Source organism: Helicoverpa armigera, chromosome 3, assembly GCF_030705265.1.
Source record: "Helicoverpa armigera isolate CAAS_96S chromosome 3, ASM3070526v1, whole genome shotgun sequence".
NCBI lineage: Eukaryota > Metazoa > Arthropoda > Insecta > Lepidoptera > Noctuidae > Helicoverpa > Helicoverpa armigera.
The window spans coordinates 7901335-7915901 of record NC_087122.1 but is presented as its reverse complement, the minus strand read 5'-3'; the positions used below and the strand labels follow the sequence as shown (position 1 = coordinate 7915901).

The 14567-nt window shown below is 36.6% G+C and overlaps 1 protein-coding gene across 5 annotated transcripts in view; it reads right to left on the bottom strand.

The window, feature by feature from the left end:
- The window catches only part of LOC110375135 (major facilitator superfamily domain-containing protein 12), a 44763-nt gene that overhangs the window by 8507 nt on the left and 21689 nt on the right, over positions 1-14567 (bottom strand). For 4 of the 5 annotated variants that reach the window (XM_064043594.1, XM_049852041.2, XM_064043593.1 and 1 more), the window contains exon 3: positions 72-238. In XM_064043594.1, coding sequence (XP_063899664.1) covers positions 72-238 — 167 coding nt within the window. Of the gene's footprint in view, positions 1-71; positions 239-1077; positions 1500-14567 lie in introns of those variants that run through there. The other variant, XM_049852040.2, reaches the window with a different exon arrangement.

Here is a 14567-nt window from a genome sequence, read left to right as displayed (position 1 = left end):
TGGAGACCTACGTAATGTTGTTTTGCAGTGAGACATGCATTCATATCATTTATGACAGTAAAAGGATTTACCTAAGAGGAGCATAGCACCAGCTACCACGGCTCTCATATCCAGCACAGCTTGGAAGAACAGCATCATGTAGGAGAACCACATGGCTGCACACAGGTCGTTGTAAACATGGCCTAGGCCAAAAAGTAGGTGCTGACTGACTCGCCACCATTTTCTCTTGAACGACCCACTGAAAAACATTGTCTTATTATGAATCTCCAATAATAAACAGTGACTTAGGAGGTGTTTCTGAGCTAATGTTTATGTAGACCGGCGATCTAGAGAACTCACATCGCTTGTAGGTTTAGGTTCAATAGGACTCCTTGTGATACTTAGTTAACCGATTTAATTAAATAAAATATTTTGGCGAAGCTTTTTGGTTTCAAAAAAATTCTTCTTAAAATTGTGATTCATCAACCTTCTGATTCAACAGACGCATTTTGGAAGTATTCGTTTGATCGTGCGTTTTTAACCACTTTAAAATCGTATGCTACAGTCTTGTTGTACTTGTTTATTTTACCATAGATACCAAGTAAAAGTAGAGCGAGTAAATCATTTCTCATACAAGAACTTTAACTAGAGCACATGTTCGCCTATAGTGCGTCTATAGTGTATCCACCTTATAAGTATCTAATGCCATACAAGTTACCAAAACGTGCTACACATGGATGCGTACTTAGGTTACCTCCTGAGCCGTTCGATTTGCAGTTGACCGGTTACAATATATACTGCTGTTATCCGAATTGATCGAAGCTGACAACATGCTAAATTAGACAAATTGGCTCAGAAAGGATTCTCAAAGGATATTCTCCGTAAAGGGGAAATATGTAGTTAGAGGTATTCTCGCAAATACCGGTGCAGTGGGAAACAGGCGACTTTCGTTAGAGGTCCGCATTGGGCAATTTTCCCAATTTAGGCGCCTTAATTCCTTCCCATGTCGTGTGCCACTAATTGGATAAGTTGCACTAAACTGAATTTGCACGGGATTAGATAAACGCTCCTGATAAGGAATGCTAACAAGTAAATTACCTCAAGTTAATTTCAACTTCAGTAGCTACTTCTTTGTCGGTCTCTTCTGTTTTTCTATCCACATCCGTTGCACCATATTTTACGCTCATTTTTCAAATTTATTGTGTCTAATGTGCAGTTTGCGAATGCGAATCTCAAAGAAAACGTCTATAAATTGTAACATTCGCTTGTCACCCACGGTGAATCACCTCATACACAATGTAAAATAAAACGATACACTTTCACATCTGTTCAAACAAACACTTTTATAATGCTTAGTTAAATAATTATTTATTGTTAAGTATCTGTAACGTGTTGTGCGCTAGGGAGAGCGCGTGTGCTATGAATGGCGCACTCCACTTGTGTGACATCAAATTAGCCCCTGTACCCAAGAGAAGTATAAGACAAACTAGTCTTCTATAGGCAATACTCAATTGTCAAGGGACCATCGAATGACTGACTGCGCACCATTGGTCGTTACTTGTCTGCACATTAGTTAGGGGTATGGTAACAAATAGCAGCTAATTGAACATTTATGTCGCGGTCAATTAAAATTTAATTTATCAATTTACTGTTATTGCATAAAAAAGATAAAATATTAATAAAACAGCAAGTTATTATGATTTTTCGAGAAACCATTGTTTTATTCCATTCTAAATTAAATCAGGTTTTCTCACGCCATTTAGGTAATTGATAACTAAGTCAATATTTACATTAAGGTACGTATGGCTGGTTTCTGAACACTTATCGGAAATTTATATATTAATTTTCGCGTTCCTGTTTCAGGTGAGCTCATGAACTAGTCATTAGGAGGCACATTGGCATTGTGTATCAAAACAGAGGGTGTTTTCTCTCCAGTAGATATCTGACGAAGATAAGAGCTCTTATTATATAATTCTGTCTACTACAAATGTTCAATAAAAAACTATCGACTGGCTTAGAGGTAACAATTGGCATAGTACAGTTTCAACATGTTTGCAAGTAATCATCAATTCTGAAGCTCATGCTCTAGATATTACAAGCAGATGCTAATATCTTCGAGTGTGCAGCTTCCCACATAGGTAATTTGAACAAAGAAAGGATCCATAATATTTAGGAAAAATTAGATTTCCGGCAGAATGATCGTGGGTTGACTGAGACGTTAAATTGGAATTACAGTCTCCACCTACGTGTGCGTGGTAAAATACGTATGTGTGCGTGGTAAGTACTGATGTGTGTTATAATGTAGGCGATTTGACATGGCAGTGGCTTCCGTGGGTATTAAGTTTCCTTTCCATCCGCGGTTTATGCCTCACTACGCATATACTATGCGTAAACTGACCCTAATGTTAACTAAAACAATAAGTAGGCCCCAGTCCCACGTTTGAAACGGATTTTTTTTCCGAATTAGATATAAATTAAAATTAAATTATTTTAAACATAACAACTGATTTACCTAGGTATATGTAGACTTATAGGTAGGTACCTATAGGTAACACGTTTTTATTTCCCAGTTTTTAATAAATAAGCAGTTAAATGGCCCAGTGTGCTAATTTTCGTCACGTTGATACTAATTATAAAATGAACGCAATAATATCATTGATAGCACACGTGGGGTTAAAAATAGCCGAGATGACAATGACCGAGAGAGTTATAGGTATCTGTAGGTTTAGCTCTTTATGTATTAGAGATATTGTTTTTGAGCTTAAAAATTTGGATTGTTTTCGAGAGAGCTTCGGCTGTTTAATTGTCTAGCGTGAATGGAGAAATAATATAAAATCATGAAGTTCTGCTTGTACGGTTGGCTTCATAAACCTGAGTATGACCTCAGTCAGGCTCTCGATTTAGACCTTGAAAAACCTATTTGACTCTGCCAATATGAGTTTTCACATTGCTCGCTACGGAAGATTCGAGAAATTCCTACATGCCACCTATTAGATAGAATAGGTTTTCCCTCAGAGTTGACAATGGTTTCGAAGGCATAAACCTGTAAAAAAATATACAGTGCGGAATTTAGTTCATACTTTCCCATAAGGGGAATGACTATGGCTCTTAAACCACCACTCTCGCTCGGTGGTTTATGGTGTAATGTGCACATAACCGCAGTCGCTGTCAAACCGAGTACCTAGCATGTTAACCCGAGTTCACAATTTTGCAGCATTATTGATGGGAATAAATTAAGTTCGGCCCCCTCCCGACTACGATTCATACGCCAGTCTCCGGACATCCCAGTTAATGTGCCATTGAACTTAAAGTACTTACCTATTAGTGCCTACTTGCATTTGCGTATCCTACTTTGCTAATAATACAGACTACTGAACATTTATCAAAGAAAACATATGCAATCTTCCCAACTATGTTGGCGTCGTTTTCAGGTATAATCCGATGAGTACCAGCGTGTGCATGAAGCGAATGACTATCTGACTTCCTCAACTTAGCTACCTGTGCAACCGGATAGCCGTTGTCAGACTGACTACCCAAAACGACTGCCAAAAACGTTGAAATGACAGCTTAACGCGCCTTTAGAAACTTTAAGGAACTCTTCCTAAAATATGTTATCTATTCAAGTGATTCACAGAGGTCTGTCCTCAAAGATTACTGATTTTCGGGGCAGATTTCAGGCTTTTTAAAGATTAGGTTTAGTCTCGACAAGTAAAAGTAAACACTTTCCAGATTTTGAGTCTGCATATTTACCTACTCCCAATTCGTTCGTTATTTGGAGTTATCTTCTCCACATCCTGCAATTGTTTCTAAGCTATTCGCTGCATCTTATTCTAACTGCAAATGACATCATAAATTACACCGCAGGCAAGTTACAAATTCTGGAAACTACACCATTATCGGAGACATAATACGACCAGCCAACTACATACACTCGCAGCTCGTTTTACTAGTCATATTTTTGATTTGGTAGGTATTTAGTGTCACTGCCAGCCTTAAATAAGTAAATAGCGTGATAGTATCGATCACAGCGCCATCTATAGTTTACAACTGATAGCTGTGAGTTACATTTATTTTTCTCTTGGGCCGTAGAAAAACCGGTTTCATAGTAGCAGTATGGCCAACTCACGGAGCGCCTAGTGAAATAATTCGACAGTTTTCCACCAGAGGGCGTTGCATGTACCATGCGTGATCGGAAAATGAATTGCTATGGCATGCCGTTTGTTATATTTCCTTATGTAGTATGATTGTGGAAAAGATGCATCTTGTTTGTTATAAACATATATTTTAATAAGAAATATTTGAACCCAAAGCGAAAAACGGGACCTTTTTCCTAAGACTTCGATGTCCGTCCCTTTACCGTCACCAGACTCTATCTCAGGAACCGTAAAAGTTATGCAGTTGAATTTTTGGCAGATGATGTATTATTGTTGTCGCTACACCTAAATGAAGGAAACCCTGAAAACTTCATTAAAAGCAGTATTGTATGCTCTCTTTATAACATGTTGATCTCTGATAGGTATCTTTTTTACTTATTTACTTTATTAATACCTAACGGCAAAATTAATTCATCAGCCATATTCTATGAAATTAAATTAATAAATTGGTCGTAATTAAAATATTGTGGGCAGCTCCGATCCCCATGCCAGCCATAAAATATTTCACGTTATATGCTTACATGTTTTCAGCGAGCTCATGTGATAATTGAATTCCGAGGTAACTCCGTACCATGTTTCGAAAAAAATATTATGAACATATAGGTATTACTGAAGCTTAACGGATCAGTATTGTTATAAAATCTATGTATATTCATACCAAACATAATATCTTATATAATGTTATAAAGAGAAAAATGTTTAGGCCTAAAGGCCCGAAATTCTACACAGATTTGAAAAATTCTTTCACTGTTGAGAAGCTACCTCGGTTGTTCTAGTCCTCGGGTGTCTTTTTTTTTTTTAATATTTACATTGGGGAGAAAGGGTAACACTTATGGTATGTCTGCGCCTTTCTCCTGACTGGTTTTGGGTTGGGGAGGTATTGTGGAGGGGTTTTAGATGTTGTGGGTAGTTTGAGGAGGGATACGTTTATCAATTATATAATATATACATACATAATAAATAAAATATAAAACTAAATTTAAGGGATATGGTATAGAAATGATGGGATGATGTAATGAACAGTCCTCGGGTGTCATAGTCTCTATTTAATCCGGTGACCAAGGAGCTTCCACGGGAGACGGGTGGAACAGCTACTATTCGATAAAAAAGAGACATGATAATTCACGATATTAACTTAAGATAACGCTTGTAATTAAATGGACATATCGTTGGATTAACTCAACTATTAATCTAAGTGCTCATCCATGTATTAACTTAATTGAAGTTCAAGTTCATAAAACCAGTATTATTACTTGTAATATGTGTAAACCCGACTCGTTAATACCTACTCTCTGTTTATTAAGTATTTCTGTACTTTTCCTTGAATATTACATAAACCTACCTATGTTCAACAACAACTTAATACCTAATAGAATAGGTATGTACGTGATTATGAAATCTTTACGTACCTACATAAAGAGGAAAATCCCTCAGAATACAACATAGCCTTCAGAGTATTAACAGCCATTTACTTAAGCTGTTTCGAGAATTGACATTTGTTTTTTTCCTTTCCAATGACTAAAATAACTCGACTGTAGATACCTAACCTATATGTATAGTTATTTTACAATTCTCCGAATCCACGGTGCCTACGTTTATTAAACAAAAGCAAGAGATGTACCTATCATTATTTGAAGAACAAACTGTACCTACTACCTACCCAACTTTACATAAGTAATTAGCTTCTCAATCCGAGAACACACAAAGTTAGAAAGCTCAGTAAATACTACAATAATAGCCTAATTAGGTACTGAAATATTGATAAAAAGATGTTCGACTTCGAGGTAATTTGCAAGCTGTGAACTTCTTTCAATGCTCTATGACTCTTCGATCAAGGTACACATAAAATGTTTTATTTTCGTAAATATTCTGCTTCCATTTCCTATACATATGTGTGGAGAGAAAACCAACTATCTAACATAGATTTTTTTAATTGCTTGCATGTTATGAATTCTATTAGGTTACGTCGATAAAAGCTGCAGGAAACCTTTCATGACACAACTTTTAAGTCCTAAATAACATTACCTGCTTAAATCTACTATAAATAACAGAAGTAGCTAGTGAACTAGACTTTTACCAGCTCAGTTACATTACATAGGGCAGTATAATTTTTAGTGCCTTGAACTACGAACCTGATGTTTTTACAGCATTTAAAACTAATGAGTTACATACCGAATACAACTCTACCGAACCGTTTCTGGTAGTCAAAGGTAAAGCGGTAAATTTTGATTTAAGTACCTACCAATAGCGCCCACCACATCATTACTTATCGGAAAAGAAAAACGCTTTTTGAGTGAAGCCTGAAATCACCAATCTGCATAGGATAAGCATAGTGATCTATGATGCTCATGTATAGTCTCTTTCAAAAACCCAGCAGTGCAGGTACGCAACATTAAGGATATACTAAACAATGTATTTGTTTTTGATACCAGCTAAAACATTGTTGTCCAGTGTAGGAAGGAATAATGCAGAAACGTGATCGTAACCCACTATCATGCACCAATAATGGTTGAAATCAAAGTGCAAAGGCATGTTAGTTTGAGCCTTTTGTTCCAGAGCTGAAGTAGATTAAAAACGGTCTGATCACGATTGGTCACAATCGATTGCACAGTCGTATGTCCTAGGTGCACACAGTCACCATGCCGTGATTTATGAGCCAGCGGTGCTATCTACTGACTAGACAGTCTGCAGATAATTAAATCCAACATTAATTGTTATAGCGGCACTAATAGCAATTACGATTTATTATGCCTGCCTCAATTGTCGTGGCGGAGAATCTAGCACGCGTGTGCACTCCAGTGTTATTTCTATACTCAAAAGTCTTTATAGTAGCTATATAAATTGATACCGTGTAATGGAAGCTATTTGAACTATTTCACGGCGATTCAATTGGCATTTGTTAGAGTTAAACTTGAAATAGTGTTTCTATTTTGCGAGGTGTTGTAATAATCGGGCCTGACTGAGCCTATAGTTCATTGTTAACATGATAGGTGGCGTTACATAGGCGTTAGTTATATTGCGTTTGTACAAGCCTCGTGTTTCATGTTACGTTGGTAAACTAGATGCTACCTGAAATTCAGAGCTTTCAGGAGATAATTGTTTTATTGACTCAAACTTTTACTGTCTTAAATAATATTAGGTTAATGGGGTTTTTAATGAATCTTTGACTCTTTTTCCTTCTTCCAAACGACAAAGCTCGCTCATTGGTATTGGTCGTCAACGTAAATAACATTTCCCTTAGTTGTTTGCGAACCCAGTTTAATTTTCTATTGTGATGGTAAAAGTATTTGAATAAGTAAGTACTCACATTTTCGGATAACATTCAGTGTTCTAACAGGAAAATGCATCCAAGGTTATAAAAAGGGGCAGGTAGTGTAGTGGGTGCTTTTTAAAAGGCAGTGACACGCTGTCGTGAGAAGGTCAAATCGAAACTGTCGACAAACTTTAAACTGGTTTCGAAGAAAGCCTTCAAAAGGTGCCCAATAAGATTGTTGTTCCACTGCCGAAACTTATAAACGTATCCATTTATAAGTAAATGTATTTTGTTTCAGATGTTTGTTTTATATATTTGCTTCCTTTTATTATAAAGATTGGGAAAGATATTGGATTTGGAGAGCAGATATTAAAAACTTTTATTGGACCGATGCCGGTTGTTTTCCTTAAATTAATAAGATGTTTAATGAATTATTAAACTTATTATCGAATAACGATTGTTATATTAATCTTTCCGCTTGGCAACGTTTTGTCTTAATTAATTGATATTTACATACTTAAAAAATTTTCGCAACTTTTACAATCACTTTTAGGTCCAGCATGCCTGGAAGCATTTTGATAGTTCGTTTACTCCTATTTTTAAACGTAGATTAAATCGAAAGTGAAAAATCCTTTGCATATTAATCAAGACAGCTTGCATTTTTTAGCTTAGATAACCAAGGCATTTAAAAAACTGATCGATGGTATCACCTTCCTTTATCTTAAAACTGATGACGTTTTTGGGTAATACAATCGCAGGATGTTGCCACACTAAGGACGGTAGACAATGGTTTTTTTCATCTCTCATTGCTAAAATTATTATAATGCCAGTATTTTAGTGTCGTAAGTCAGTTTCAGCGGATACTCGGGCGTGGGAGGACGTGTTAAATTATAGCATTTGACGCTATTATGTATTTAGGTCTATTGTATGAATTATTTATTACATTTTGCAATATAAATCGTAGTTAGAGCAAACAATAGCCATCACACATTAGGTTGAATCCAGCTTGGATCACTTTCTTTTAATTTTTTAATATTGAATAGATATATTAAATTAAAAATACCGGATTAAAAAAAAACAAGCTCCAGGGTTGTATATTAATAAATGATTATACCTAGATGTAATTAATTAATTCATCTAGAACAATAAATATTGATTTTTATGGACTTAATATTAAACAGCTTAATTGCCAAGACATTAATATAAAAACCACAACTCACATCCCTTTTAAAATTAATATCGTGAATGAAATCCGTTCCGTTACAATATAATACTTGCGACATTAGATTGTCGACTTAAGCTGTGTGTAGAGCCTTAATACGATTTATGGTATGTCTGTAGGGGAACTTGTCACCGGCGACAATCCTCGTATGTGCAAAGCTCAACACGGCCCACGCCTACGCCACGCTTTCAATTCAAACAAGCTAAATGAACGCACCCTGTATACTGCCGATATTGCTACCACTGATTTCTGAACTCATTAAGATGTAACACGCGTTTTAGATAATACCAACACTACTGTAATTGCTAAGCAAACACATGTAAGTAACTGAGCTAAATTATGTGTTAAACAAATAACCCGCAGGGGTAGATTGCTACTACAGGTTCGCACTACTCCTTTCAGGTGTTCCACGTTTAACATCAAAGAGAGTGTGTATTTAAATATGTCAGATTTATACACCTTACATAAATATAAGGTGCTCAGTGGCGCGTGTCCCGGCATACAAGCAGGGATATTAGTTCAAACGACTAACGCAAGACGTGGGACTCTCTGATAACAATTTGATTATTCTGCGCCCTCCACTGTTAGGTCGTACAACGTTTTAAGGTAATCTTGGCTAATGATTCTAGCCTCACCCTTCGCTAAAACAACATCGCACCCTAACAATTTACAGGCAAATTAGTTTGTAGATAGGCATATATTATATATACGACGGTTGATCACCGCTAGCGCAGAACATAAACGAAGCTATAACTTTGATGAGTAAGTCGTGTTTTGAAAATGTTATATGCATGAAAACATGATAACATTATGATCGTTAAAGTACATGCTGAAGTATTAAATGTAGGTCATAATCCAAGGGAGGTAATAGTCGACGCGGGTATTGCCAACAGCCGCGCGATCCCGTGCAAAAACGCTATAGACGCTCTGGATTAAAACAATTTTTATGTTTATTTTTAGTAGAAGCGTGACCCGGTTTACACGTGATAGGTCTATAAACTCGTTAAGGATACCTACAGCGTCGTAAGTGCGGGAGATGAACACATGCTCCACTTGATCGAAATACACTCCATTTATGAATCTCTGCATTTTGTTCTTGGTTTATTTTAAGTCCGTTAAGAGGATTATCGTCCATACTTCAGGTGTATTATTATGAATACACAGAAATTCATCAATATTTATTATGTTAATTAACAATATTTTATACACAACATTATGTTAATAAGTGTCACAGTTATTAGCATAAAAATGATCGTTTCGTGAATTAAGTATTGCTTGTATAATTTTCCTGTGTGATAAAGCGGAAATCTTAAATATTATTGTTAAAATTATTGCTATTTCTTATTTATGTAAATTAAATCTTCGTAAAATATCATGTATGTTATAAAGTTATCATACACTGTCGTCAACATAGTAAAGGAACGCCCACGTACCTATAGTTTTTTTCTAAAGGCAGACAAATTAAATTAAGTGGGTTGACAGTTTACAATGTAAAAAACCAATCTGAATAATATACAGAAGCTTGAAAGAGACATGAATGTACATATTATATTGACGATAAATACTGTAATACATGGTCTACTTCGGTTCCAGTGGCAAAAGCTGTATGTTTCAACAAAGTCTACATTGTGCCGTTATCGGTGTACTAATACGGGTGTCCAAAAATACGATAGCTTAGCAACAATGGTTGATGGTGAACGTTCGTATGTGGGTCACGCACTCGCGCGCTATCCGTTCCATTTCGCATAAGGCCAAGAACGCACTATGATAATAATTTGCAACCACGATAACAAAGTGTCTGGATACAATCGTGACACTATTCATAACTTAATGTTGTACTGCGTACCATAGCCAATAATATTTTCAGGCAATAGCAATATATTATTTGGTTTTATGAGAGGCAGAAACATTTAGCAACACTGATGAGCAGAATCTTTTGCATCATCATACTTTGGATTGATGACACAATTTCAGAGTCAGACACTCTGATTTAAGATATGACCACTGACCGTGTTTCTTCATCATTGTCTGTGTCCGTGCGTGATTGGCATAGAACGTAGATCTTTGACGCGAACGCAATTATCTTGAGCTTTAAAAATTGCTAATGCGTGCGTTGTGAATATGGCATGCCAAACTTTGCAAGATTGTAACGTCGTGCTATGGTTTCCAAGTGCGTCTTGCGTGACCTTAAAAGACACGAATAACTCGAAGCAGCCATCTGTTATCATCACCTCACACACGCGCTTGGAATTTGAGTAGTCTCAAATAATATGTTAAATAGACACTTTATTCTAAATGGTCTACACAAGCTGCGTATGACCGTTTACTGATACTCATATTAAAATAGCTATAAGCAATTAAGCCGAATGAGGGCGCGGAATATCTCGTAATATTACACGCTTAATTACTCTGTGTGATTTGAATCCAGTTTCAGATTTAATTTTAAGGTCACGATAAATTACCAAGTACCACTTTACGTACCGCGCAAGTTGAATGCGGTAGTTTCTTAAAAGATTAACGTATAATTATGAAACGGCCTCTTAAGATAATATGAGTGTATTACAACGAACGATGCAATGAGATTACTTGAACCAGAAACGTCATCAAATTAATTCCACTGGAGTTAGTTTTTGCTGTAAGTCACGCTGGATTCGAGGATTTGGAAGTGGTAAAAACTAACTTACCACATATTTCATTGAGCTATAACTTTTGTAATATGAATGTCACGCCTCTCGGGAAACTTGGTTGGGCTTGGCTGTGTTTGCCGAGCGCGGCGGCTGACACGAGACTTACTAAGAGAAATTGGAGACTTTCGTACAAGTTTATTAAGTCCTGTAATCCTTGCTTTGTTCTCATTTATTTAAATTGATTTATATTGTAAGCTGTCATCCGTTGTTAACTGAACAGTTTAACATACAGATAATTCCTTAGGCACAAGTAAAATACAAATAGGTATTGCAAGCGTCGAAATAGATTTGACCCTTACTTTCGATGTCTATCTAACGATACTTCCTCTTAACACATTCTGGTCTCTGTGGGCTTCCGTCCTTGTTTCCTCATCGAGCAGGATGTATCGCAATCACGGTATCGTGTAAGCTGCTGATTCACAAGGGAAAACTTGATATACCTCCTCCACTTTCTGTTAAATTAGCAAATTTCTCGATCCAGGTGCTCAAGTGCAGCGACCGCGACGGAAATGACGCGGTGTTTCTTGGAATACTTTTATAACCGTGAATTTTTAAACGTGCTACCAATAAGCAAAACTTAGGTAGAATAATTTGTGAGGACGGAAGCTAAACCGCATCGTCGCTCCGAAACGATAGTTTAACATATCCTTTTGCTTCTCAAAATCGCGAAAAATCGTGATATTCCGCGATCCTCTTGATTGGACAGTTGGACGAAAATAAATCACGAAATAGTATTAAAAAAAATAAGTCGTTTCAATTCTCCTTGATACGCGTTACATTTATTTTTTCAATGCATAATGAGGCGTAATGGGAAGTTAGGTACTTTGAAATTTCAACTTTAATTAAAACTTCTTCTCGGGAACTTGTTCAGACGACAAAGATTACAATCATTTATTGGCCGAAGTTAAAACAATGGTGTATCCTGTTTACCTTTGCCATTGTGAAGTTTGTCGAATGTTAGTTTGTTTCAAACACCCAAGTTTAGTGTGGGTGAGGACATTAGTATTGTCTTGAAACAGACCTGTGTAGGCTGGTGTTAGTATCCTTTAAACAATACGCCATTTATTCGCTCTGATTCCTTATTTGCATCGCAATTAATTGGCTTAGCTTTTTTACACTGACAAATGTAGATATGTACCAAGTACCAGCACCTTATTAGGGTCCACATGCTGAGATTGTTTACTCATAATATTTTGAATAGACATTATATTTATGACGTTTAAATTAAGCTTTGTACCCTTGTCGTCTTCAGTATGTAAAGATAAAGCTTCACAATTTCGCAGGTAGGCATGGTACCTGTCCCTTGTACAACACATCCAAAGTTATGACATGATTTCATTTGCCTTAGAAGACAGAGACACCTACCTAATGTACTTTTAATTTCTTTGATAGACTGTTTTCCTTATCTGCCCTCTTCCAGTTCGCGTGCTCTTCAAAAGCAGGAACATCAACTGAGTCTTTTGATTACATCTTTGAACGGGGCTTTTTATAGTAGGTAGGTATTAAAATGAAGAATTTGTTTGAACAAAGAGCTTTTCATAGGAAAAATGGTATAAGAACTACTTCTTCTGACAAAGGGTCATATAAATTTGGGTACACGCAACTCGTGAATTGTATGAAAATTTTGTGGACAGAAAAAGCTGTAGGTGTCACGCAACTTATATTCAGGGCGCGTTTAAGCTGGCTCGGTTCAATGGTGTTCAGTGCGCGCCAGTTCACCAACAGTTGTAGATATTTATTACGTATTGATGTCGCACGCGACGCTAATGTTTAACCAATTTACAACTAGTTTAGTTTCGTTCAAGGTTCGCTCATAAAACGCCCGTCGAGTTTTTATTGTTGTAGTTGTTACTTACATTTATTGACTTCCTTAAAAATGAATTATTATAACTTCAGTCATGAAATTCAGCAGTAAACCATAACTTTTTTAAGAATTTATTTTTATTCCTTTTTTTGAAAGTTTTGACATCACAACGTAAACGTGGATATCGGGTCAAGAGACCTACCTATTTGTTTAACTTATCTACACATACATAATTGATTACACCGGGGTAATTCTTCTACTTCAAATATACGGCTATTTATCAGCGTCGGATAGCCATATTAGAAAGCAGTAACATTATTCACCGGAGCTATAAAGCTGCGCTGTTTTGATTAGTAAGCTATCAATTACGATTTATTTTCAAGGTACGAGTAGTTGTACGGCAGGTGCAATGGACTGCATTCCCGAGTGCTAGAAAAACTGGATCCAAACACCGCTCCTGCGCTCGGAGCCGGCAACTGCCGAGATTAGATATTTTGATACAGAATTTATTTTATTATTGACTTTAACGACGTGGGAAACTATTGTAAAAACGATTGCTGCGCATCTGACGTCATCAAATAATCTTTGTATCGTATGATATTATCACATAAATTGAATAACCCTACACACAAAGACGACGATAAGTCAACACTACAAAAGAAATAGGTAGAGGAAGTTCGCCCTTACTTTTACATTTACATATTTCGCCAGAGATATTTCTATTATTTGCAAAGTTTGACAAGTCATGAATAAGTTTTATTTCCTTGAAGCTTAAAGTTCATAATGCGAGCGTTTTATTCGGCTACATAGAGTGCAAAGTTATGGAGCGTTCATATTCCAATTACATAAGTAATTAGGTGGAAATGTACAGTATAAAGTTAGTGCAATTAGGCCTGTACTCTGTCATGAATTGTAATCTCATTATGTAAATGCATGGACGGTGCGCCGGCCGAGCGACGCCGGGAGGCAGGCGAGTGGCGACGTCGCGCGGTGATTAGCACCGCTCATACCTGTCAATTTACCTCGACACACGAGATTTGCTGTCAACCTGCATTACTATTCAGCATTCTGTGATACCACGTCCAATTTATACAATTTATTGTTGCATCAAAGCGAATTGAATATAGAACAAGATCTGACGCGCGACCGTCGATATCTTGATTCTGTACCGATTTTAACGATCTACCGATAGTTCCGTTATTACAATAAAATTATGTTTGCTATCAGTTTCAATCTTAATTCGCTGTAATGTTAGATAATTTCACAATCAATCACTAAAATCGATTGTTTTGCTCTACCACTTTCGAATTTCGCGTCGGATAGTGCCTATAATTATTTAGCTCCGTGTTATTTCATTACGCGCATGTCTAAACAACGTCGCACCTGGTAATAAAATTGTGGGTGAAAGTCGTTGCTTTTTCACATATATCGTGCCAACCATCTATAATTCACACGGCTCGAGGACACT